Source organism: Calliphora vicina, chromosome 1 (genome assembly GCF_958450345.1).
Source record: "Calliphora vicina chromosome 1, idCalVici1.1, whole genome shotgun sequence".
In the NCBI taxonomy this organism is placed as follows: Eukaryota; Metazoa; Arthropoda; class Insecta; order Diptera; family Calliphoridae; genus Calliphora; species Calliphora vicina.
In genome coordinates, this window is record NC_088780.1 from 133990144 (window position 1) to 134016650 (window position 26507).

General features: G+C 29.5%; 1 protein-coding gene across 3 annotated transcripts in view; it reads left to right on the forward strand.

Annotated features, from left to right (window-relative positions):
- Eip93F (Ecdysone-induced protein 93F) overlaps positions 1-26507 on the forward strand; it is a 283874-nt gene that overhangs the window by 225300 nt on the left and 32067 nt on the right. For all 3 annotated transcript variants that reach the window (XM_065515887.1, XM_065515888.1, XM_065515889.1), the window contains one exon: positions 26030-26443. In XM_065515887.1, coding sequence (XP_065371959.1) covers positions 26030-26443 — 414 coding nt within the window. The remainder of the gene's footprint in view (positions 1-26029; positions 26444-26507) is intronic.

Below are 26507 nucleotides of genomic sequence, written 5' to 3' on the forward strand. Positions count from 1 at the left end.
ACTTATCGAAATTATTAAAAGTATTTAAAATCTAAAAAAGTCCAAAAAGGACCGCAGTGGTATAATGGAAGATTTTATAGGCTTAGAAAAAAACTAAAAAAAATAACTGAGATATTGGATATTCTTTATCATGACTTACTTTCGATTTTTCCAACATCTTCAATCAGCGAGAGAGTTTTTTTTCCAAGTCGAGTTTTATTAAAACTAAAGAAAATTATTTACTTTTCGGTTGAATTGTTATGTTTCGTTTATTTTTTATGTTTTTGTTATTTTTATTAATAAAATACTTAAATAAGTATAGAAAATTCGTGGTTTTATTTTCACTTTAAAATTTATATAGAAATTAGTCGGTTAATCGAATAATTTAAAATTAACCGATTAAATCTATACCCCGATTAATTATTTGCTCGATTAACCGATTAAACCAGAAACCCGATTAATTAAATACCCTAATAGATAACCACAATGGGGTATAAGATTATATTGGCATAGAATAATGACTTTAGTTACTTTGATCTGATGACATTTTTCTCGACTTTTATAAGATTTTTTATAAAAACAAAATAAAATTTCGCGACGTCTTAAATTTTAACATTGCAGGTTCTGTAATTGCAACTTTTATCTATTTTTTTTTTTAAATTTGATTAAAATGTCTATAACCATAAAAGGAAAATCCCCGTCTTTTGTTATATTAACCTTTTTGGATGATTTTGATCTTCTTATTTTGTCAGTTTATTCGTGTCATTTGTTGTGTAAATACATATCTTGATATAGGAAAAGTTCAACATATTTTAAAGCCAACAATTTTTCAAAAAACGTCAATTGTATTCAATTTTGCTACAGAATCGACTGGTGAAATCAGATTTGCAATATATTCAACCATTTTTGCTCTACAGTAAAATGACCTCAAAATACGCGTCTTTAGGTGCGTTGAACCACCACAAGCATTGAAAATTTTCCAAAAAAAGGACGCCATTATTTTTATTTATGCAAAAAGCTTCAAAAAAAAATTATAATACCCGAAAAACAAATGAAGTGACCTGGTCACAAACGAATTCTAATGTTCATTTATTAACAGAATATATGTATATTGTTTTACTATAAGAGAAAAATCTGTCACTTACGGTATGTCACGTACGATATTAAATTTTATTTATTATAAAATCATCCAAAAATTGTTTTTATTTAAATATGATGAATTGTAAAGGAATAATATTTGGTTTAGTGTCAGCAATTAAAAGAAAAAAATAACACCTCTCACGATTCGCAAATTTTCGCATATTTCTGCATGTACCTCAAAATTGCCATTATTTCGCACGATATTAAAAACAGCAATGTTTCGAAAGAACTTATTATTTTGATTAAAATATAGTACCCTCTGAATAAGAACCAAATTATTTTCCAGATACTCTAATCTATCCACTCTATAGGCGTACAAATGTCACGTACGATGACATGGAATTGCCTATATGTACATGTATTTTTACGATCATAATTAAATAGTTATTTTTTTAATTTTTAATTTTTCTATTTTCTTTATTTTCAGATATTAATTTTTTGCCATATTTTCTTATTTCCTTCTAAACAAATTTTTATTTCAAACATACAAAAATGTTGTGTACAATCGACAAATTCTAGAAAACATGCTTCAGTTTCAAATTTTTTTTATGTTTTGAAAAATATTTTTTCTGAAATCGTGTTGTAAATTCAAATAAGCATTTTATTCAATATGATATTTTTGCAAAATTTATTACTTGAACACTAACAGATTTTGTGGTAGGTCCCAATTCGAACAAATCAGTAATTTAGAAAATTAATTCATTCTGTTCAGATTTAAATACACATTTACATTAGGATCTCCTCAAAATAAAATATTCATTAAAAACAACTACAGTTTTCTTGTGAATCTTTTTTTATATTTACTACAAAGAACTCGCATCCCACAAAGCGACGAAAAACCTCTTAAAGGAATGGACCTAAGCTTTCTTTTGAGCAAAAAAAAAAAATCTTTAAAAAAGGGACCATTTTGAAAAAAAGTTAGATTTTGCAAAAAAAAAAATCAAAAATTGTATGTCTTATGCATACCACTAAGCGACCAAAAAGCGTCTTCAAGTAAAATATCTAAGCTTTCTTTTGAGCAAAAAAGAAAAATTAAAAAAGGGTCCATTTTGAAAAAAAAAAAGTTTTGATTTTGCAAAAAAGTCGAAAATTTTTAATTTTTAATTTTTTTTAATGATTGAAGAAACAGCTACCTAAACTATTTGGGACACATTTTGCTAAGAACAATAGGTAATAAGTTACATGGATGAGAAAAAAACACCTGTTTGGCCATAATGTCAAATTTTGACCCCCTCTAACTCAGACAGTTCTCCACCGATCTTGTTGAATTACTATATCGAGCCCTTGCGCCAAATTATCGTAAGCGACATTTTCTAATTTTTTTTATTGCAAAAATTAAAATTTTATGGACCGACTGATGTTTTAGCGTTCTCAGAATATCAAAATTGTTAATAACTTCAAAATTATAGGGGGTAAGATTTTATCGTAAGTCAATGATTACATTTTACAGTAAATGAATTTTATCGTAAGCGACACATAGTGGTATTGAAAAAAAGAGGGAAGTAAATCTGTAACTTCTAAATGGTTAGATTGGTTTGAATGAAATTTCACATGCGCAAAAAAGATGTGTTCTCGAGTTTAAGTTCTGAACGTAAACCTCATGGGCCCACCAGGGCCACGACCAAGGGTCCTCAAAGTAGGACACCTCGGGTATATAACATTTTTAAAATGATCCTATTTCTTCGTTTGTGTTCCGATTTCAAAAAAATTACACACATAAAATCTTTTCATCGAGTGCTACAAAAGACCTAGTCGTAGCTATCAATTGTCTTTTATAGCTTAGGAGATATTCGCATTTGAAAATTAAATGTTCAATATTTTTACTCAACCTACTCCAGTTTTTTGATAACAGCGTATCCAAATATTTTTCAGTTTTTCTTCAGTTTTCCTTCATTGTACTAACAACATACGTATGTGTCAAATAAGAAAAGAACTGTTTAAAAATAATTACTAAGTCCAAAGTTATATGCATTTGAATTTAAAAAATTTAAAAAGCCGATTTTTCGCTAATTTTTTGGGAAAAAATAACTTTTTTTCTTTTTAAGTTATCGCAAAAAAATTCTAAGAGGATCTATATGAAATTTATACTTTCTAAAAGTTAGGTTTTCACAAAATATTTTCAATGAAAAAACAATTAAAAATTTTTGTTACCGAGGGGACCAGGTCCATTCAAAAAACACCTATTTTTATGTAAAATTAAACTTTAGGGCAAAAATTCTCAAATCCCATATTCGATATCAAAATACAATAACCGATTTTAGATGGCCCAATATGCTTTTAATTATATTGTAAAGGATTCCGATAACTCCGACCCTGGTATGGATATTATAGCCAAAAAACTAAAAATTTCCATTTTTGGGATTTTTCAACACTTTTTTGGGAATTGCGGGATTGCTGATAATAAATTTCATAATTCGTTTTTATTTTTCCATTTTAAATAGAAAATTTTACATAACTGTGAAATTTCATTAAAAACTATTCATAAATAAATATTTTATTTCAATTCGAAAAATTTGTATCTATGCAAAAATTCAATAAAAAATATTTTTTATCATATTTTTCAATAAAGTATTTAATGAATTTTTAATTGTCAAAAGTTATAAATATTTTTGAAAAATAGACAAATAGCTTGAACGAAATTATAATATATTGCATCATAAAATTTTTAATTCTATGTATAAATTTCAAAATAATCGAAAAAACCTTCTCCTGCAAAATTTGTGTTTTGTCGCTTACGATAATTTGGCGCTAAGGGATCGATATAATAGAACTAAACTTGGTGCAAATTTCATGCCGATCGGAAGACTTCGATTTCAAAAGTTGAGTCACTTGACATGTACCATGAATTGTTAATGGGGCTACAGATTTTATTTCACATTTTTTTTTGTTTCTTACTGAAATACAAACATTAACATTGTACATATTTCCACATTATTAACGTTGTTGCATTGAAATAGCAGTGTCCTTTCATTGAAACATCGTCCTGCTGACATGACATTTTGTTCACAATATGACAACAACAATTGAATTTCAAACCCAAAGAAAAAAAAAATTTTATGTTTCGAAAAACAAAAAAAAAAATAATTAATTCACCAATTTAACAATAATAAAAAAGCACAGAATACTTTACTGGACATACTTTTACATACAATGTATTAAAAAGTATGTCCATGAGTAAATGACTAGGTATGTAGTATGTATTAACCAAAATATATATAAACAAATGTATTTAAATTAAAAAAAAAGATTGAAAAAAAATAATTGTGTACAACAAACCCTATACAAACAAACAATGAAACACGCACACACACTTATAAACATTCATGCATGTCAATACAACTTTAAACGTTAATTTTATAAAATTAAGTATATAATGCGTACATACATACATATAAATGTACATACTTTCAGTATATAACAAACATTTATCCACCTACCCCTCCACCCTCTTTAATTTAATAAAAAAAAAGAAAAACGAAATGAGAAATGCGAAATTAAAATGCGAAAAATAAGTACATATTTGCTTTTTTTTAAATGCCAAAAAAATTACAATCAATATACAGTCAGTCGTACATGCATACAGGCCCATTAATGTGTGCGTGTCTGCCTGCCAGTGTGAGTAAATGTTTTGTGGATGTGTGTGTGTGTGCAAATCGTTAAAAAACGCATTTTAACATGTATGACGACGACGACTCTTTGTACTCGCTGTACTAAATCCCAAGTACAGTATTTTTTAGTTGGTTCTTTTTTGTTTGTGAAATTTTTGTTTGTTAATTCTCAAACCCTAAAATTTCTGACAGTCATGTGGAAATTCCAAAATATTAAATGCATTTTATAACCCAGCGAAATGTATTTGGAGTTTTCTAGCAAATTTGTTTTTAAATTACAAATTTTATATATAAATATATTTGTTAAGAAAAATGCATATCCATTGCCCCAAAACTGATTTATTTTTCTCATATTTTTGTGGAATCTCATAAACAGTGGAATCGATCAAAAAAATATTAGCAATAAAAAACAAGTAAGAAAGTATGATCGGTCAAGCCCAACCATATAAGTAAATGATCAAAAACATTTTTCTTTTAAAATATCAATAATTTATTTTCGTGAATGATGAAATAAGGTGGAGTGATTTATGTCTATTAGGGCTATAACCAACTTTTGGCCCTAGCACCACGCGATGGCAATTATTGTGTTATTTACGATACCATTTTTTTCGGCTTATTTTGGAATAAAAACGTCACCCATAAAATCAATTTTTTTTTTTATTTTTTTATTAAAAAGATGATTTTTTTTACTAATGCCGCAATTTTTAAATATAGGAAGACATTTGTATGATGGTTAGGTGAAATATTGGACCGATTTCAGTCAGATTCGATAGGCTGCTTTCGGAACGCATAACCTCTATTTGTTTATCTTATATATAAAAAGAAGTGTACATTTTGATGTCACCACTAACTGCAAAAACGGGTCGACCGATTTCAAAATTTCAGGGTACGTTGGGGATGATCTGTAGATGGTTTATGTGAAGTTTGCAAGTTTCGGCATAGTGGTTCCGGAGATATGGCTGGACCGATTTTTATAAAATTTTCAGTGAATCTTCAAATTTTTGATTTCGGTCTGTGGGCACAGGGGCGTGGTAAAATCAAATTTTTACACTATACCGCTAATGATTTCAAGGTAAAAAAAAAAAGTTAAAAAAAAATCCAAAAAAAAAATTTTCAAAAAATTATTTTTATTTTTTCATTCGAGAAATAAATGCTTTTTTTCATTCCAAACGATCAAACAATGCTAATTTTAATTTCGTTGCTTAACATCATTCTAAAAATTTTAATTCACAGTGATGTACTCTGAAGCGAATGATCTGGTGTAACATGTCCGGTACATACCAAATTTTCATATCGTTCGATAAAACAAGTAGGCCGCTGTTAACATTGTACTATAAAAGTGATTTTATATTAACCGATGATAAACAAAATTTCCGAAAGTACAACTAATATAGCAAACAACGTCGACAAATCAAATTTCGTTCCCTCCGAACTTCTGCCAAATGCAAATGAATATTTAATCCGTTGTCGACAAGGTATTCACAAGTCTTACAACCAACTACAAAAATTCGGATTGGCTGTGGGAACGTGCAATTTTGGTACCAAAAAATGATGATTTCAACAAGCTCAATGAGCGAATTATTTGAAACAATGAAATACAAAACGATTGACACATTAATGAATGAAGAACAAGCCTTAATTATGCTATTGAAACATTGAAGTTTGGATCACAGATAATGTTTCTCCGCAACAAATGTTCACCAAATTTAATTGAGGCAACAATCATCGGTGGCAGATTAAAATGCGAAGACGTAATGATTTCACGCATACCAAAGATTTCCAACGACAAAGCATAAGGCCAATCGTTGACTATTGTTGTCTTACATTTGGAAAATTCATGTTGGTATGTGGTTTGCTCCCGAGTAAATAAAAAGAAAAAAGAAACGTATATCCCCTGTCCTTAAAATGAATTCATAAATATAATATCCCATTTGCCTTAAATCCGTTTCTTTTTCTAAGGGCATATCATGCCACTGAACTTATAGATATCTGCTACAACTTTGTCAAATGACCACTACAGTGTTTCGGGTGCGATGTCAGGTCGGGGGAGTTCGTGCTTTTTTTTTGTCCGACACTGTACATTCAAATCGAGATGCAATATAAAACAGAATTATTGTAAGGGCCAGCAACGCGGACCGGGTTCAGCTAGTATATGTATATAAAACTATGGTTAAATATGAAATTTTGTCATTCTGTCATGATTGCAAACCGTGCCGAGTGAGCACAATAAATTGTAAGGTGCATTTGCATGGGAAAAAATTCAACATTTTCAGTTTTTTTAAATATTTTGCCATTAAATTATTACTGTTACAATTCAATTTAAAAGAATCGAAATGTGTACGTAATTTTCGTTCTAATGAAATATAAATGACAAAAATTGGATGAAAAATGTTAAAGTTATTAAAAATTCCCTAGGCTATTAACATGTCTCAGGCTACTAACTAGAACAAGAAATGTAGAAACAAAATTAATATATTTTGAGAAATATTAAAATAAAAGCTTATTTTTATATAAAATATATCCACATTTACTTGTAGGATACCGTTATCCTATTCCCACGTATTTTAAAGCTTACCAAACATCTAATAAATATCAAAATTCCATAAATTCTAATTTAATTTCCCAAAAACACCGTTGGGAAATTGCACACAACACTCACACTCTCTACTAAATACGAGAAAAAAAATATTTGTTGTTATTGCATTTTTTTGTTCGTTTATTTGTTTTTGTTTGATATAATTTTTGTTTCAACATTATTTTCAAATCCAAACTGCGCCTACAAACTAGCACACACAAACACATTCATACGCACACGTAAACACACTTTTATTTAACTTAACGGTTGTTCTGCATTTTTCCACTTTTATTTGACTCGTGTTCGCAACGTTTTAGAGTGGCGAAACACTGTCACCAAATATTGTATGTTGTTGTTGTTTTTTTTTTTGTTCGTATGCGTTAACGGGTTGTTGCCAGATCAATTTTACGCCATGTCCCCTATCTGAAAATCGATATCCCCAAGAAATCTCTATTCCAAAATTGAAGTCCCCAGACTAAACTTTTAAAATCATATTAAAATTGCATATAAAATTCCTCAAATTCCTTTCCTCGAAATTCTGTCCACAAATTAATAATGAAATCCCCAATTTGGGAAGAAATCCCCTCATCTGGCTAATGCTAAAGCAATTCTGTTAAAGAGTATAAAGTGAAAGAGAGAGAGAGAGTACATGTAAGTAAGCTTTTAAAATTTGGTACCAAAAAACAAAAAAAAAAACAAATATTTGTAAGTAAATTTAACAAAACTTACGTGTAACAAAACAAATGTAAACAACGTTTACGTTATGTATGTGTATCTCTGAGTGTGTGTGTAGCGTGCGTTTTTTCTGTTTTCTTCTTTGTTTTTGCCAATTGTGTTCTAATGACGTTAAACTATTTATTATACATTTCTAACATTTTTATTGGTATTATGTGCATGAAATGCACAACGTGTTTGTTTATTTGGTTGGAAATTTAGTTATATTTGATAGTTTATGTATTTGCAGTACTGTTCTATTTCCAAAATTAGTCACATGTCACCCACCATTTTGGTTAAATTTTATTTAAATGTGAATTTGTGTATTTTTTGGGCTTACGATTAGTATATATTAGGGTATTCAATCGATTAATCGTTAATCGGTTAACCGATTAATTTTTGACGGTTAACTGTTCGAATAATTTAAAATTGCCGATTTTCGAATAACAAATAAACCGATTAATCTGTGTCGATTAACCGAAATTAACAATGTTAAACATTTGGGACACCGGTGTCCCATATGCGTCAAAGGGTTAAAGAGAAGTAGCATTCAGGCAATTAATGCCTATAATATAATTATATTGCATTCTATGGAAAGGGGATATATGTTTTGGAGAAGGAAATGTGTTGAAAGGAGCAGAAAGAGCTTTTTGTTTGACACCTCTGTAATTACCCGTTATCTTTGTTATTAGTAGGGGGCGGATTTATATGCAAATGCATGTTTTTTCTCGAACGTGCAAATACAATGTAGACTAATTATCTATCCGAATCCCACATTTTGCTGCAAAATGGCATCGATTTGTTAGTGCATATTTTTGCATATTTTATTGATAATGCATATTTTGTTATATTTTACTTCAAAATGCATATTTATATGCATATTATGCCAATTTTTAATAAAAATATAATTTTTTTTCGTTAATGGGCAAAACATTGTTTCGACCAAAAATTGTTTGTCGAATTTGTTATAGAAATAGCAGTATATGTTATTGAGCAACTTCTTTCGTCATCGAGAAACTGGCATTAAGTTCTTCATTTCTCTATCAGTAATTGAAAATTATCATTTCAAAACATTATTCTTCAAAAAAGTTTAGGTTTTTTAAGTATCAAAAATTCATTAAATGTATCGAAAAACATTCATATTTGTTTTCATTGCAAATTCGATTTATTAGAGATTTCGTTATCGAAAGATTTTGTAACTTCACATACACAGTTACCGCTCCTGACAGTCATTTCCAAGCAGTCCTACGAGACTGTCGTAAACAAGTGATTTTGGATAACTTAGATACAAATGCACTACACAATTAACGTTTAACTTTCGATTTACCAATACCCACCCGGGTGACCACTTCGTTTTTATTGGTTTAATATTTTTTTAATTTTTGTTTCGATTTAAATGAAATTTATACTCACTGAACAAATTTTAGAGTTCTATAGAATATTTTAAAAATTTTGTTCGTCGCATATATGTATAGAAGTGCAGGACCATCCGGGTGGGTATTGGTAAACCATGTACATAAAAAAAACATTTAGTAAAACGAAGGTAAAAGTCCCTAACTATAGATTACATAGAGACACTTAAGTGGCAATCGTCTTTATGCTAGATTACATGAGATGTATACAGTAACCAATTGACTTCTCTCTGCATTACAAATAGCACGTCAAATGACCCAAAATATATAAATTGGAGTCAGCCAAGTGATCAGATATTATTAACATTTTCCGTCTATAAGGGATACATTTACTAATTGCTGGGTTATTACGAGATAATAATTAAGGTTGGATGATACTTTACAGCACGATCAAAATATTGATGATTTTAAAAAGTCACAATATAGAAGCTCTAAAGATTATGGCTTTAAACAAGTATTCATACCACGATATTACAATTAATATATCCATCGTTTTTTCAGTAGAAAAATTATTTTAAAAATTGTTTTAGAACTTTAATTGTTTAATTCCTGGTATAATTTAAAGATTTCTAACTGCTGGCAACAGTGTTATGTATTTTTTGGACATTTCGAAATCCATACTTAATTATTTTATGTTTCTGCATAAAATTATAAGTGCATATTTTTTAAATTTTTAGGTCATATTTTGATTTTTTTGAAGCATATTTTAGCGCATATTTTCCAATAATAAATGCATGAAAATCCGCCCCCTAGTTATTAGTATAGGTTGCAGCGCCTCTGGTGGTGAGTAAGCGCATTATTTAAGCTATTTTATAGCCATTATTTATTTATTTATTTTACTTCGCCGAAGGAGGCCGCTTGAAAAATCTAGTTATTAGTAAACAATTAATTATAATGAACTGATGTTGTTGATTGACAGTGGCTAGGAATTGAACCTATGCTGCAAATACCATATCATGCTTAATAATGAAACGCGCTAACCAATTAAGCCACAGCACTCTCAAATATTGTCATAATGTTCTAATATTTCAAGACTATTTCTATAAACCGAAAACATGTTTTAAGCATGGCAGTACTGTACTCAAACTTATAAAATACATAAATATTTTAAACCCATTATTCTCTTAATATTAAAAAATTTTAAACCAAAAATCAGAAAATATAAAATTTATATGCTAAATTTCAAAAATTCCGTAGCTCTTAGAAGAGCGTTAAAAATATTTTATTGTTCTTTTGAAGAAAACTTAACAAACTGTAGCCTATCAATGGCAGTAGTAAATCAGTTGATTGTATATCTTAATTTTTCTTACAATTTAAATATAAAAAGATTTAATATTTTCAATATTTTACTTACATACTTTTAAATACTTGTTGCAATAATTACTTGCACAAGATTTAATGTCATATATCCCATAAAGAAAAAATATATATATAAAAACAAATCGCGTGGTGGGTTTAAAACATACTTTAATTTTTCTAATCAGAAAAAAAATAAACCAAACAACATTAAATTAAAAAAAAAAGTGACAAAACTTAGCAAGTGGGACAGTAAAGACAAGGGTATTCAATTAATCGGGTTTCTGGTTTAATCGGTTAATCGAGCAAATAATTAATATAGATTTAATCAGTTAATTTTAAATTATTCGATTAACCGAATAATTTCTATTTAAATTTTAAAGTGAAAATAAAACCACGAATTTTCTGTACTTATTTAAGTATTTTATTAATAAAAAGAACAAAAACATAAAAAAAGTAAACGAAACATAACAATTCAACCAAAAAGTAAATAATTTTCTTTAGTTTTAATAAAACTCAACTTGGAAAAAAACTCTCTCGCTGATTGTAGATGTTGGAAAAATCGAAAGTAAGTCATGATAAAGAATATCCAATATCTCAGTTATTTTTTTAGTTTTTTTCTAAGCATATAAAATCTTCCATTATACCATTGAGGTCCTTTTTGGATTTTTATAGATTTTAAATGCTTTTAATAATTTTGATAAGTTCTGATAAAAACTCACTTCAGTAGTGTTTCCAGTTTCGTTTATTATCATGTTCTCATTCGACAAATACATGTCGATGGCTTAATATAGAAAGGTCATATCTATTTTAAATTGGGTTTTTTACATATTCTGGTAGACAAAACTCAAATACCTCCCTTAAAAAATTCAGTTTTCTATATTGAAGAATAACAGATTTACAGTAATTTAAAAAAAAGACCCTAACTCATTTCAAAAATTGTTTGAAGGAAAAACCCCTAACTCATTTAATGTTGAATGCATATTTTTTTGTTTATATTAAAACAAACAAATTTTCTAAAAGTATTTTTTGATATATTTTTCTGTCTTTCACTTTCAGATTGTATTGAGTTTTTTCCTTCTCCTGTAAAGTAACTAAAAGTTGACATACGACCTTTCTATATTAAGCCATCGATGTAAATTAAATATGTCAATTGTTATACTTACTGAACATGTTTCTTGGATGTTCGAAAAACTATGTAATGTTGTATTTGAATTAAAATGGAAAAATAAATACAACAAAAAAAATATGTTAAAGTGCAAAATCGTTAATTTTGAATTATTCGAACAGTTAACCGACCGATTGAATACCCTAGTAAAGACACATATCCTCACTTACACGCACACACAGCAGACACACAAAACAAACACACAGCATAAACAAATATGCACCTAATGGTAGGCTACAAAAAAAAAACACTTACACAAACATACGCAGACATAAAACTCTTACAGTTAACCTCTAGCTAAATAACATTCTAAGCAAAAACCAGAAAGAAAAAGAAATTCTATTTAGCATTTTATACAAAAGGCTCCTCTCTACCTACATATGTATGTATATTTACTCTGACTACACATTCTCATTCTCTCATCTATCTTTTTGACTCTTTTTATATTTTTGAAGGAATCTCCCTAAATGTAACGTTATAAACAACAGGAAACATATGCACATACATGCATATCTATATAGATATACATACATACATACATATGTATGTATACATATATACAGACACTGTAGTAAAAATGCTAGTGCATGTGCAATAACATTACGAACAATATTTTAATGGTTTTGGTGAGAGGTGGCAATGAAGTTTGTATGTCTATGTCTATATTATTAAGTACATGCATGTATGCTAGTTTATGTGTAAGTGTGTGTGTGTAAGTTTATTTACTATGTATGTATGTGTACAGTAGACAAGCTTTTGATTTAAACTTCTTTTTGCCATTTTATTTTTATTTTTTCAAATTATTTTCTTTTTTTTCGTTTTGTTTTTGTACATTCTTTTGTTTCATCATACGCAATTTTACGCTGCAATTGCATGCGTATGCGTAAGTACGAGAGTCAATCTGAAAAGTCATTTGAAAATGTAAAAAGCTGCTGTATATGTTTCATTCAAGTCATCAAATAAATATATGTAAAAAACATGGCATTTGTAAGACAAAATGTTCCACAAAATTAATGAAAAAGTCGAATTTGTAAAAAGTTTTTTTTTTAAATGTATTTGCGAAGTAATTAAGTGCCTCTATATTCAGTAAAAATATAACAACAATTAACCCTAACGATTTGAAGATATTAGCAAAAATATGCGATGGCTCGACGGACAGTAGTATAGAAAAGAAAGTAATGGAAATAAATCTATAACTTCTAAACCCTTAGTCCGATTTAAATGAGATTTAAAAAAAATACATACATAGAATCTCATCGTCGAGCACTACCTCTTATCTCTTTTATCTTAGCAGATATTGCCATTTGAAAATTAAATTTTCCAAATTTTTACCCATTTTATTTGATATCATCGGGTCCAAATATTTCACGATTTTCTCCATGTTTCTTTTATTGGACTAATAACAAATGTATATGTCTAACAAAAATAGAATTGTTTAAATATCGTGACTGACTCCAAAGTTATATGCATTTGAATTTAAAATTTTTAAAAACGCGAGTTTTTCGGAAATAATTTCCTTTTTTCTTTCTAAGTTATCTAAACAAATTTCTAAAAAGATGTATTAAGAATTTATACTTTTTGAAAAGCTAACTTTACGTTTAATATTTTAAATTATAACAAATTTGAAAACTGTTAATAACAAACGCCTATTTTTTTATGTAAAATTCAACTTTAGGGCAAAAGTTCTCAAATCGCATAATTGATATCAAAATATAACCCATTTCAGATGGCCAAATATGTTTTTACTTATTTTATAAAGGGTTACGATAACCCCGCCCCTCGTATGGATTTTATAGCCAAAAAACTAAAAACTCTACTTTTTTGGGATTTTTCAACGTTTTTTGGGAATTGCGGGATACCTGATTACAAATTTCAAAATTTGTTTCTAGTTTTCCATTTTCAATAGAAATGAAGTGTCCCAAAAATTATTTTTTTTGGAATTTTGGAACGCATACCCTCTATTTTTTTATATGTATAAAGCTATAGTTAAATATGAAATTTTGTCTTTCTATCATGATTGCAACCCGTGCCGACTTCCGATTTAGTTTTGAGGTGCATTTACAAGGGGAAAAAATGCAATTTTTTCAGTTTTTGTAAAAATTTTGCCATTAAATAATTACTTTTGCAATTTAATTTAAAAGAATCGAAATGTGTACGTAATTGTCGTTCTAATGAAATATAAATGACAAAAAGTGGTTAAAAAATGTTAAAGTTATTAAAAAATCGCCAGGCCATTAACGTGTCTCAGGCCACTAGAACAAGAAATTTAGGAACAAAATTAACATATTTTGAGAAATATTAAAATAAAAGCTCATTTTTAGTTAAAGTATATCCACATTTACTTGTATATGAGTTTTTGTCTTCGTAGGATACCGTTAACCTATTCTTAGGTATGAACAAAAAAATAAAATTTTTTTAACGGCAGTTTCAAAACTCCATTTTCAAATTTTTAAAAATTTTGTTAAACAATTTTTAGAATTTTTTAATCGTCACACGGAGATTTATTGAGAACATAATAGGGAATAAAAATATGAAAAAAGTATGACAATCCCTCCTATATTTTTTCCGTACCTGCGATTTAAATTTTGCGATTTTCGAGAAAAACTAATTTGTTGACCATATTTTGGCCACTTTGGAAAACAACAGATTGGTTTCTTTGCCTTTTCAGTGCAATTTTCAGCCCGCTATCGTATTAACGCAATTCTTTATTAAATGCATGCTAAGGGGAAAAGAGGGACAGTGTTATAAGCTGGAGGGATTGAGGAAGATGGTTAAAGTTTTGGTAAGGGTGACGATGACTGCTAAGCCAGAGATGGGAAGTTAAAAAAGTGCATGTGCAGTAGATAGTTGCTGGAAAAAAACGTTGAACGAAAAAATAATTTTTAAACAACTGCAAATAAAAAACAAAACGAAACGAAAAAAACTGCATAAACTTTGATGTGCTGGTGAATGCATGCATGTACGTGCAATACAATGTATGTTAAATACCTATGTATTATTAGGGCGGTCCAACTAAAATGAGGAGACCATTTCTTAAAATTAATGTTTTGAGTTGAGTATTTGTTGAGATGGATTCAAAAATATTAAAGCTTTTGTAATTTCAAAAGTTCTTTTTTAAATGTTTACATGGAATTATTTAAAACAAAGTAGTTTTCAAAGACATTTCATATGATTCCCTTGCGAGAAATATGAAAAAATATCATAAAAACCTTCTTTATCCTTTGATACAGCTCAACAAATACTGAGGATACGATAAACATTTTGGAGAAATGGTCTGCTCAAATAAACTTAACTTTCATTTTAGTTGGAAACATTGAAACATCATTTATTACCCCATACAAATGAGACCACCCTAATGTATATGTTTTTGTATTTGTGTAAATTATATGCGTATGAATATTTCAGTTTATGCAGCAGTGTTTTGGGTTATATGTATGTTGAGTGTGTTGTATGTTGCACAAACTGTTGTCGTATCAACCCTATTTTTAATATCCAACAAACATAAAATGCGTTTGCATTTTATGCGTTTTTAAACGTAAAAAAAAGCATTTTTGCATTTTAACACAAAAAATTCTGAACAAAAAAAAAAAGAAAAACGAACCAGCAGCAGCTAGCGTAGAAAAAGTTTGAGTTTTTAAGTCTCTGGAGGACATTAACCTTTTTGTGGTGCATCGCATATAAATATGGCCCATTACAAAATACTCGCAGTAGTTTTAGTAAGTCACAGACATCATACACTGCAAGTATTTCTTGTTGCAACATAAAGAGTTTGGGGTTTTTGTTGTTGTATTTGTAGCAGACATTTTCGTTTTAGAACACGTGAAATTTGTTCGCTCTATTCTTTACTTTACAGTTCTTCTGTTGTTTTAAGTTTTTAGCTAAAACCTTTAATGTTATTTTTATTATTGTTGTTTTTAGTTAACCCTACTTTCTGCCTCGTCCTGCTGCTTTAAATTAATCCCCCTAGTTTTTTTCGTTATTTAACAAAAACCTACATTCACATATCCATCCATATAAATATGTTTGTATGTGTTTATGAAAAAGGTTTGTTTGTTTAATTTTATGTGAGTGCGTGTTTTTTGTGTAAGTTTTCTTATTAATTTTCTCAGCTTTTTATGATTTTTTTTTTATTTATTTTTCTATAATTTTCATTGAATTGTGGATAAAAGACTGGTTTTCTTTTTGTGCTGTTGTTTGATTTTCACTAAAGTATATCTTCTATTATTATTACCGAGCAAAGAAAAATGCTAAAATAATAAAGTTCGTTGGTCATAAGCCGTGAAGCAAAAGTCCTACAGCTAAATTCATTTTAAACATTTTATTGCCTCCAGAAAAAAATAATTTTTTTTTAGCATATTGCTGAAAATAATATTATTTCTTAAAATTCCGATAACTGCAGGGCACTCACAATAATTTAAAATGTTCTTTTAGATTTACCCAGCCTAAAAAGAGTTCTTATTACACCTTTTGATTTTGACCCAAATATAATACCAGCCTAGATATTAGACAGCATCACGCTTTATACATATAAGCAAATTATTTTCCAATTTGAATTTAATTTATTTCAATTGTATTCGATAATGATCATCATGGACCAGAAATTTAAAAATTTTGGTACTTATTATTTCATATTTTATATAATCAGAGGGAAATTTTATTTATTTCTCATAAAAACCATAAATAGCTTATCATCAGTGCGGAGAGGATATATTACTTTTGTGCTGATCTTTTCAAAGCCTAAATATATTACCCCAACAGCCACCTTAAAGTATCTGAGTCGATTTATCGTTCGTCCCTCTAATCTATGCAACTACCGGTTGCAATTAAGACAACGAAATTTGACATTTAATCTTCTGTTAGGACAATTGAAACTGCTTGAAATTGGTTCAATATTTTATATAGCCCGCATACAAAGGATTAGCCAAAAAAAATTGAATTTTATTTAAGAAGAAATCAAACTTGAAAATTGTGAATGGATCGGTCAACAACCGGACAGTTCTGGAACTGAACTAGAACTGAACTAGAACTGAACTAGAACTGAACTAGAACTGAACTAGAACTGAACTAGAACTGAACTAGAACTGAACTAGAACTGAACTAGAACTGAACTAGAACTGAACTAGAACTGAACTAGAACTGAACTAGAACTGAACTAGAACTGAACTAGAACTGAACTAGAACTGAACTAGAACTGAACTAGAACTGAACTAGAACTGAACTAGAACTGAACTAGAACTGAACTAGAACTGAACTAGAACTGAACTAGAACTGAACTAGAACTGAACTAGAACTGAACTAGAACTGAACTAGAACTGAACTAGAACTGAACTAGAACTGAACTAGAACTGAACTAGAACTGAACTAGAACTGAACTAGAACTGAACTAGAACTGAACTAGAACTGAACTAGAACTGAACTAGAACTGAACTAGAACTGAACTAGAACTGAACTAGAACTGAACTAGAACTGAACTAGAACTGAACTAGAACTGAACTAGAACTGAACTAGAACTGAACTAGAACTGAACTAGAACTGAACTAGAACTGAACTAGAACTGAACTAGAACTGAACTAGAACTGAACTAGAACTGAACTAGAACTGAACTAGAACTGAACTAGAACTGAACTAGAACTGAACTAGAACTGAACTAGAACTGAACTAGAACTGAACTAGAACTGAACTAGAACTGAACTAGAACTGAACTAGAACTGAACTAGAACTGAACTAGAACTGAACTAGAACTGAACTAGAACTGAACTAGAACTGAACTAGAACTGAACTAGAACTGAACTAGAACTGAACTAGAACTGAACTAGAACTGAACTAGAACTGAACTAGAACTGAACTAGAACTGAACTAGAACTGAACTAGAACTGAACTAGAACTGAACTAGAACTGAACTAGAACTGAACTAGAACTGAACTAGAACTGAACTAGAACTGAACTAGAACTGAACTAGAACTGAACTAGAACTGAACTAGAACTGAACTAGAACTGAACTAGAACTGAACTAGAACTGAACTAGAACTGAACTAGAACTGAACTAGAACTGAACTAGAACTGAACTAGAACTGAACTAGAACTGAACTAGAACTGAACTAGAACTGAACTAGAACTGAACTAGAACTGAACTAGAACTGAACTAGAACTGAACTAGAACTGAACTAGAACTGAACTAGAACTGAACTAGAACTGAACTAGAACTGAACTAGAACTGAACTAGAACTGAACTAGAACTGAACTAGAACTGAACTAGAACTGAACTAGAACTGAACTAGAACTGAACTAGAACTGAACTAGAACTGAACTAGAACTGAACTAGAACTGAACTAGAACTGAACTAGAACTGAACTAGAACTGAACTAGAACTGAACTAGAACTGAACTAGAACTGAACTAGAACTGAACTAGAACTGAACTAGAACTGAACTAGAACTGAACTAGAACTGAACTAGAACTGAACTAGAACTGAACTAGAACTGAACTAGAACTGAACTAGAACTGAACTAGAACTGAACTAGAACTGAACTAGAACTGAACTAGAACTGAACTAGAACTGAACTAGAACTGAACTAGAACTGAACTAGAACTGAACTAGAACTGAACTAGAACTGAACTAGAACTGAACTAGAACTGAACTAGAACTGAACTAGAACTGAACTGGAACTGAACTAGAACTGAACTAGAACTGAACTAGAACTGAACTAGAACTGAACTAGAACTGAACTAGAACTGAACTAGAACTGAACTAGAACTGAACTAGAACTGAACTAGAACTGAACTAGAACTGAACTAGAACTGAACTAGAACTGAACTAGAACTGAACTAGAACTGAACTAGAACTGAACTAGAACTGAACTAGAACTGAACTAGAACTGAACTAGAACTGAACTAGAACTGAACTAGAACTGAACTAGAACTGAACTAGAACTGAACTAGAACTGAACTAGAACTGAACTAGAACTGAACTAGAACTGAACTAGAACTGAACTAGAACTGAACTAGAACTGAACTAGAACTGAACTAGAACTGAACTAGAACTGAACTAGAACTGAACTAGAACTGAACTAGAACTGAACTAGAACTAGAATTGAACTAGAATTGAACTAGAATTGAACTAGAACTGAACTAGAACTGAACTAGAACTGAACTAGAACTGAACTAGAACTGAACTAGAACTGAACTAGAACTGAACTAGAACTGAACTAGAAGTGAACTAGAACTGAACTAAAACTGAACTAATAATCTGCGTAAAATTTAAGCATACTGAAGTTATTGTTTTGTTTTTTTGATATATATATAAGCATATTTAAAACTAGGGTATTTTTACTTCATCTATATTGAAAAAAGTAATCAACATTAGTAAATTTTAAATTAATAAACAAAATGCCACGATTTAGCTTTCCAAAAAGCATGAGTAAAATGTATGCATGATTATCTTTAACATAAGTCAGAATATAATTATCTTTCTAGAGTTAATGAATTTTGAACTTCATTAATCAGGAACTTTAGCTCTGGTCCTCGTATATTGTAGTTATGAGTAAATAAAGAAAACTGGGTTTGTTTACATTTTTTAAAAACATTCTCTCATAAATTTCCCTGATTTTTCTGAGTTTTTTTTAAATGATTAGTCTAGGCGTATGATTAATATTAATTACGAGGTTGTTGCATTAAATTCACTATAGCTTTTGACATAACTAAAATAATGAATATCAGTTGAGCAGCTTAACGAGTTAACAAAATATATTTTAAAGATTTGTAATTGAAATCAGTTATTTGATAACACTAAGATGGTTATATGGACAACTTTCGTTTTTTTAAAATTTAATTAAAGTAAATTTTGCAAATTTATTGGAAGTATTTTGTTTAAAAAAGTTCTTGCTGTAAATTGAAGAATTTTGGTTATATTGTCTATGAAACGTAACTCACATTGCATAACGTAGTAGGGTACACGTCCTACAAAAAACAAATGGCGCCATATTTTCTTAACCCCTTTTTTGTTGTGTGTTTGCAATTTCATACTCAAGCCATTTTCTAAACAAAAGTTTAAAAAGTTCTGTATATTTTTTTCCTATTCTCTAAAATTTTATACCTGTTTCTATAATTTTTTGTTGCTGCATTTAGTTGGCCAAATCTACACGCATATACGCACGCACATGCAATGCCATGTGGAGGAAACGCTTGAAACGTAGAAACGTGGGTATAAATGTTGAAATAAAAAACTAGAAAATAAAGTCAAAAACTAAAACAAAACACACGTTGTTGTGTCACGTTAGTTTAGTCGTCATATCGACAGCTTAACGTCCTAAATTATACATACACACATACTTGGATTCACACATGTATTTGCATGTGTTTGTTTAGTTTTTACACACACACACAGACACATGCTTTTTTTTTAGTTTTGCTTCAAAATAAAAGGAAGTATGTTTGTAAAGTTGCAGCAGCAACAACAACAGCAAAATAAAAAGGAATATTGTAAAAAAAAGGTACTGAAACTTTGGTTGGTTTGGCAATTCATTGCGTTTTTTTTAACATTCGTTCGTTCGTTCCTCACTTTATTTTTCTAGGTGGCCGTCATGCTGCAGGTGTGTTGGCAACCTGATTTTTACATGCAATTTCATTATTCACAAGTTTTAGTATTTTTTAACATTGCACAGTGGGTTACGATTTTCAAAAGCACAATTTCTTTACGCAAACAAAAAACTTGGTTTTGCAGACATAAACAATTTTTACAAATTTTGACGAACTGAGACATTTGAAAAAAAATAATGTTTGTACATACTATTTAAAAAAGTAAACACATATTTAAGACAATAGTAAGGCACCACTGTCCATTGCTGCTGCTGATGTTTTCGTTTATTTTTGCTATGTCTTCCTTTTTTGTAGTTGTTAGTTTTAGTTTCCGGTTTTTAAAAAAAAATTCAAATTTCAAATCTCGTCTAAACAAATATTACCAACACACATACTGAGGAAGAGCAAGGAAGAGAGAGAGGGAGAGAAAAAAGTTTCATAACTTTTGTATGGAAAAATACATAAAACATGAATAATTGTGTGTGTGCGTGTGCGTGCATGCATGCGTGCGTATGTGTGTGTGTTTGTTTAGTCCTTAAAGTAAAATTTAAGGTGCGTGTATGTGACGTAATGATGATGATGATCCTTCTTGTGCTTTATGCATTAAAAAACAGGCTTGAAATTATTGTTGATGCGTAAAATTTCATTTCTTTTAGTTTTTTTTTTTTGCCTACATTTTCCTTTATTTATTTAGTTTGCATATTTGTAGTATGGAAATGGTTTGTTTCTTTTGCAAATTTTCAAATTTATTTTTAATTTTATATTATTTAGTTTTGTTTGTTTTTAGCAAAACGCACATATTTCTACAAATTTGCATATTTATTTTGAAAATAACTTTAGCTTGGACTTAGTGTTTACTGGTATTATTATTGGCTTAGTTATTGTTTTATTTTTTAATTGCCTGAAATGTTAGTCTTTAATTATCCTTTTAATTCACGCACATGTTATAATTAAAGGTATGAAATGATTGGGTATTTGTTTTTATAAGCGGCAACCCATTTAAATACTATTGGGTGTATGACGTAAAAATTAGGGATTTACAAATGATGGAATATCTTTTGAAAGCTTCGGAATTTTGTACCAACGTATCATCACATGAGGGAAGTTTTGCTTTACTTCTTTAATTTGAAAAAAAAAAAAAAGAATTCAGCTAAAGCGAATGTGCTTCGGTTTTAACGTGCGAGAGATGGTTTGTGTGTTTCAAAAGTGGTGATTTTGATACGGAAGACAAAGATCGCCCAGGCCAGACGATTTTGCATGACCGAAATGTTACATGCACCGAATCATTACTTGCGATGAAAAATGAATCCATTACGATAACTCGAAACTTAAGAGAGTGTTTTTTGGCATTCAAAAATTTCATGAGCATAGAAAAGGTTTTCAAGTCCTTCATGGATTTCTCACGTTTTATCCTCTGTTATCATCAGTTTCATGATATTAAAAATAAATGGCAGCAAATCACATCAACAATAATACTAAAAACTATACGTGATCGATACAAAATTGTTTGCCAAAGTACCAGTATAACCTTAAAAATTTCATTCCACAACTGCATCTAGAAAATTAAATGAAATTTCATCTTTATGCCAAAAAAATGTAACAAAAAATCGTTTGTCTATTCACTAGACTCCATTGCTTTTTTCGTGTATACGATCAGTAAGAGAACATTATGTTTATATGATCGCATTCGTCCAGATCATATTACTTGTGTTCTCACCGTTATACTCTCATATAAGGTCCACTTCCGAAAAACATTTTGACGCCCATAAATCTTAGTATTCAGATTCAATTCAGCTTAAATAATTATAAAAAATTAAAATCTCATAATCCAATTTTGAAGAAATCGGTTCTAAATTAGAAAAAGTTTCTGAAAATCATGCAATTGGCTTTCAAATCAATTTTATAAAAACTGAAATTACTGTAAATTTTTTTAATTCTAAATTCCATTTTCGAAATCAAAAGAAATTGTATCTTTTAACCATTCCGTTAATGAATACATTATGAATTAATTCACAGGCTTAATTCAAATGTATTGTTTGCATTTCTTTGACAATTAATTCTTTATAGAATTAATTAATTAAATGCTTTATAGAATTAATTCCTTATTGAATCATTGAAATTATCTTGAATTCAAATCCATTACAAAATAGGTTTAAAAATGTATCTTTCTTTAATTCACAACTATTACATAACGGCTTAAGTTAATTTTTTGTTCACTTCATTTTGTAAATCATTAACAGCAAACCAAAAACAAAACTGAATCAAGAAAATATATTTGAATTAAATTTGTATTAGATTTGAATTCACAACAATTTAATCATTCAAATATTATATGAATTCTGTTATGAATTAATTCAATTATGAAAAAATTCAACGATGACTAAATTCTATTTAAATAAAAGTCTTTTGCTTCTAGTGGAGCTAAAAACTTATATATTGGGAATGAATTTATGAAATAAAGGGCTGAAATTTTTTAATTCCGAGTTAAGATGTTAGTGATTAAAGCACAAATTGAATTAACTAATTCGAAACTCTGATCTCAATCTGTTTAGGAGTTACATTTTCTAATACTAGAGATTGGTATCTAAATTATTTTCCAATAGTATCGATGTTAGGAGTCATATTTTCAAAACTATTTCAAACGTTCCCATTATTTTTATAACTAAAATATTCACTTAATAGTTCCTTACAATTTTTCTTTAAAATTTATTTTTTTTGCTTCCTATAGACAAATAATGCAACGTTTTTAAACGTATCTGTGTATATTAAGAGAAAGAAGAAAAATACAACATTTTTCTACACTCTAATTCAAAATGACTATAATTAATTTGTGGTTTTTGCATACAATAACAGAAAGTTCCAAAAAAACACAAACAAATATTTATATATCTATGTAATTATGTTTCTTATTACACACTCAAACAAAAATATTAAAGAAATTAAAAATAAAACTGTGTTTTATTTTAATACTGAAACAAATCGTATACAAAGGAAAGACGCAAGATTTATTGTATTCTTTGTTTTTAACCAAAGTTGGCTACGGATTCGAAACCATAACTCTAATTTGGATAATTTCGGTAACGATATTTTAGCGGCAACGGTAATTTCAGAGACATTATGAGTTAACGGTATGAGGGACCGTATTTTAACGGCAACGCTAACTGTAGATAACGTAGCTTAGTGGTAACGACAGCCGATCATAAAAAATATTGTTATTTCGTCACATATTTGTCGCAGACCCACATTAGTTTATATTCTGGGTTCTCAGAAGATACTACGACAATCTAGCTATGTCCGTCCGTCCGTCTGTCTGTCTGTTTTTTTTTTTGAAAACACGATAGGGCTTAAATGAAAGGAGCTAGCTGGCTGATTTGTTTGGTATTGAAAATGGTGTATGATTTAAACTATCATTCATACAAATTCCCCCCCGGACTTACTATTTGATCAGTCATAAATATGTTGATTATGCTACAACATTTTTCCCTAATCCCCATACAAGGTCCCCCTCAAAAAAATGGATGGGAAGAAATTGGAAATATACAAGTTGTATATGAACCTAAATCAATCCCCCATATAACCCCAATATCAGAAAAATTTATTATTGGCAATAAATAATTAATATATAATGATATTAACATACATTTCGACATAAGTCATATAAAGTTTCTGTACAGTTCGGACCATAACTAATCCAAGTCCCCACAGAAGGCCAAAACTGCATATGATGGTGGGTAAACACACAGAAAAAACTATTTCTTAAACCGTTTCAATTCAAATATTTGTCACATATTGAACTGGTTTCAATTATTTCATAATTAAATCAAGTATTCATTTGCTCAAAACAAAATTTTTGGATATTTTCTATTGAATTTTGAGTTTTGAATTTGATTATTTTGACAATTGAATATACAATTTTCGTTAAGCTGAATTCACCCATGAGTTTCTGAAACATTTTTCGTTCGTCTCTCTCAAAAATAGAACGTCAAACTACATATAAAAAAAATGTTCCGAACAAAAAATGTTTCAGAAACTCATGGGTGAATTCAGCTTTATTGGTTGAATTTCAAATACAACAAGTAAGAAAGTATGGTCGGTCAAGCCCGACCATATAATACCCTACACCAAGTAAATGAGTAAAAATATTTTTCTTTTAAAATATCAATAATTTATATTTTTGAGTGATTTTCGGAAGTGGGCCTTATATGGGAGCTATGACCAATTATGGACCGATCACCATAAAATTATGTCGTGTTATTTATGTCTATATTAAAGTTAACTATGTTGAATTTTGTGTGTATACCAACATTTTTAAGCGATTTATGCACGTTAAAGTGATTTTCGGAAGCGGGTCTATGTGGGAGCTATGACTAATTATAGACCGATCGTAACAAAATTTGGTGACATGAATTTTGTATATATAAAACTTATTTGGAGCGAAATTTGTGTAGATACATAGATAAATTAAACTTTTATGACCGATAAAGTCCAATTTCGAGGGGACATTTGTATGGGGGCTAGGTGAAATAATGGACCGATTTCAGCCAGTCTCAATAGGCTTCGTCCTTGGGCCGAAAAAGTAATATGTACCAAATTTTATCGAAATATCTTCAAAATTGCGACCTGTACTCTGCGCACAAGGTTTACATGGACAGCCAGCCAGCCAACCAGACGGACGGACGGACATCGTTTAATCGACTCAGAAAGTGATTCTAAGTCGATCGGTATACTTTAAGGTGGGTGTTAGACTAATATTTTTGGGCGTTACAAACATCTGCACAAACGCATAATACCCTCCCCACTATGGTGGTGTAGGGTATAAAAATTATTGAATAGATAGATTTCGGCAGAGCCGAATCTCTGAAACTCTCTGAGTTTTGAACATATGATAAAACGTATGGTATAAAAACGGAAAATACGTGAGGTTTCCATATCGGATAATATGCCGAAATATTTCATAAACTGAGTGAGAATTATAAAAACTAACTGCTTGCTACAACGATTTTGTCAAATTGTATCTAACATTGTCAAAATCCCTATCTAAAACTCTAAATGTTGTAAAGATATTTTCCATAGTTGGAAACCAAAGTGTAATTTCTATTTCCTGTAATATTCTTCAATAATCAAAATTCAAATTTTTACACATTTTTCTGTTGTATTTTATAATTATTGGTCTCATTTGTAAGGCAATAAAAGAATTCGCACATTATTTTTTTTTTTTCAAAATGTATGACCAAACACACCCAGCAATTTAAAATTCTGAGCCAATGAAAATTGTAATGGAAAATTTCCATACATATTAAAGAAATTTTGTAAAAAAAAAAAAAAAAGAGAGAGAGAAAGAAAATAAACAGAAACCACAATAAATGACACGAATATGAACAAAAAATATAGTTGTAGTATGTAATTATTTACACATAAATATTTACATACGCATACAGTTATTTAAAGGTATTGAAACATTAGCTGTAACTAATTTCTTACGTTAATCTTTAAGAATAAAACAACATATTTTTGTCTTCTACTTACTTATTTACTAAACTTTTATTATTTCATTTCAATTGCAGGCTTAGAACGGGTCGCTGAGGAGCTAATGGGGCGCAGGAAATGGAAGCAATATCAAGAAACATTAATGCGAACCCACTTAAATTCCGACCAATTTGTTGCATCAATCGAAGACAACAATATCGAACTGAAGAAAGAGCTGGATAAGTTTAAAAACGGTGAATTTATAGAAATCAGTGAAACAACAGCAACAATAGAAACCCAAAACCTCGAAGAGAACCACCGCAAAGATCTAGAGAAAAATACAATAACAAAACAACAACAACAACAAAAGGAGCAAGAGCACGAAAGCGTCAAGCAACCGCAAGTAAAAGAACAAGAAATAGAAATAAAAGAAAATAAACATCACATTGAAACAGAAAACAAAGTAGAACAAGTAAAAGAAGATAAAAAGGATACTAAAGAAATTATAACAGGTACATTTTCTTAAACATAAACTATTTAACATATTTATTTATCCATAACTATTCAAATAAATTT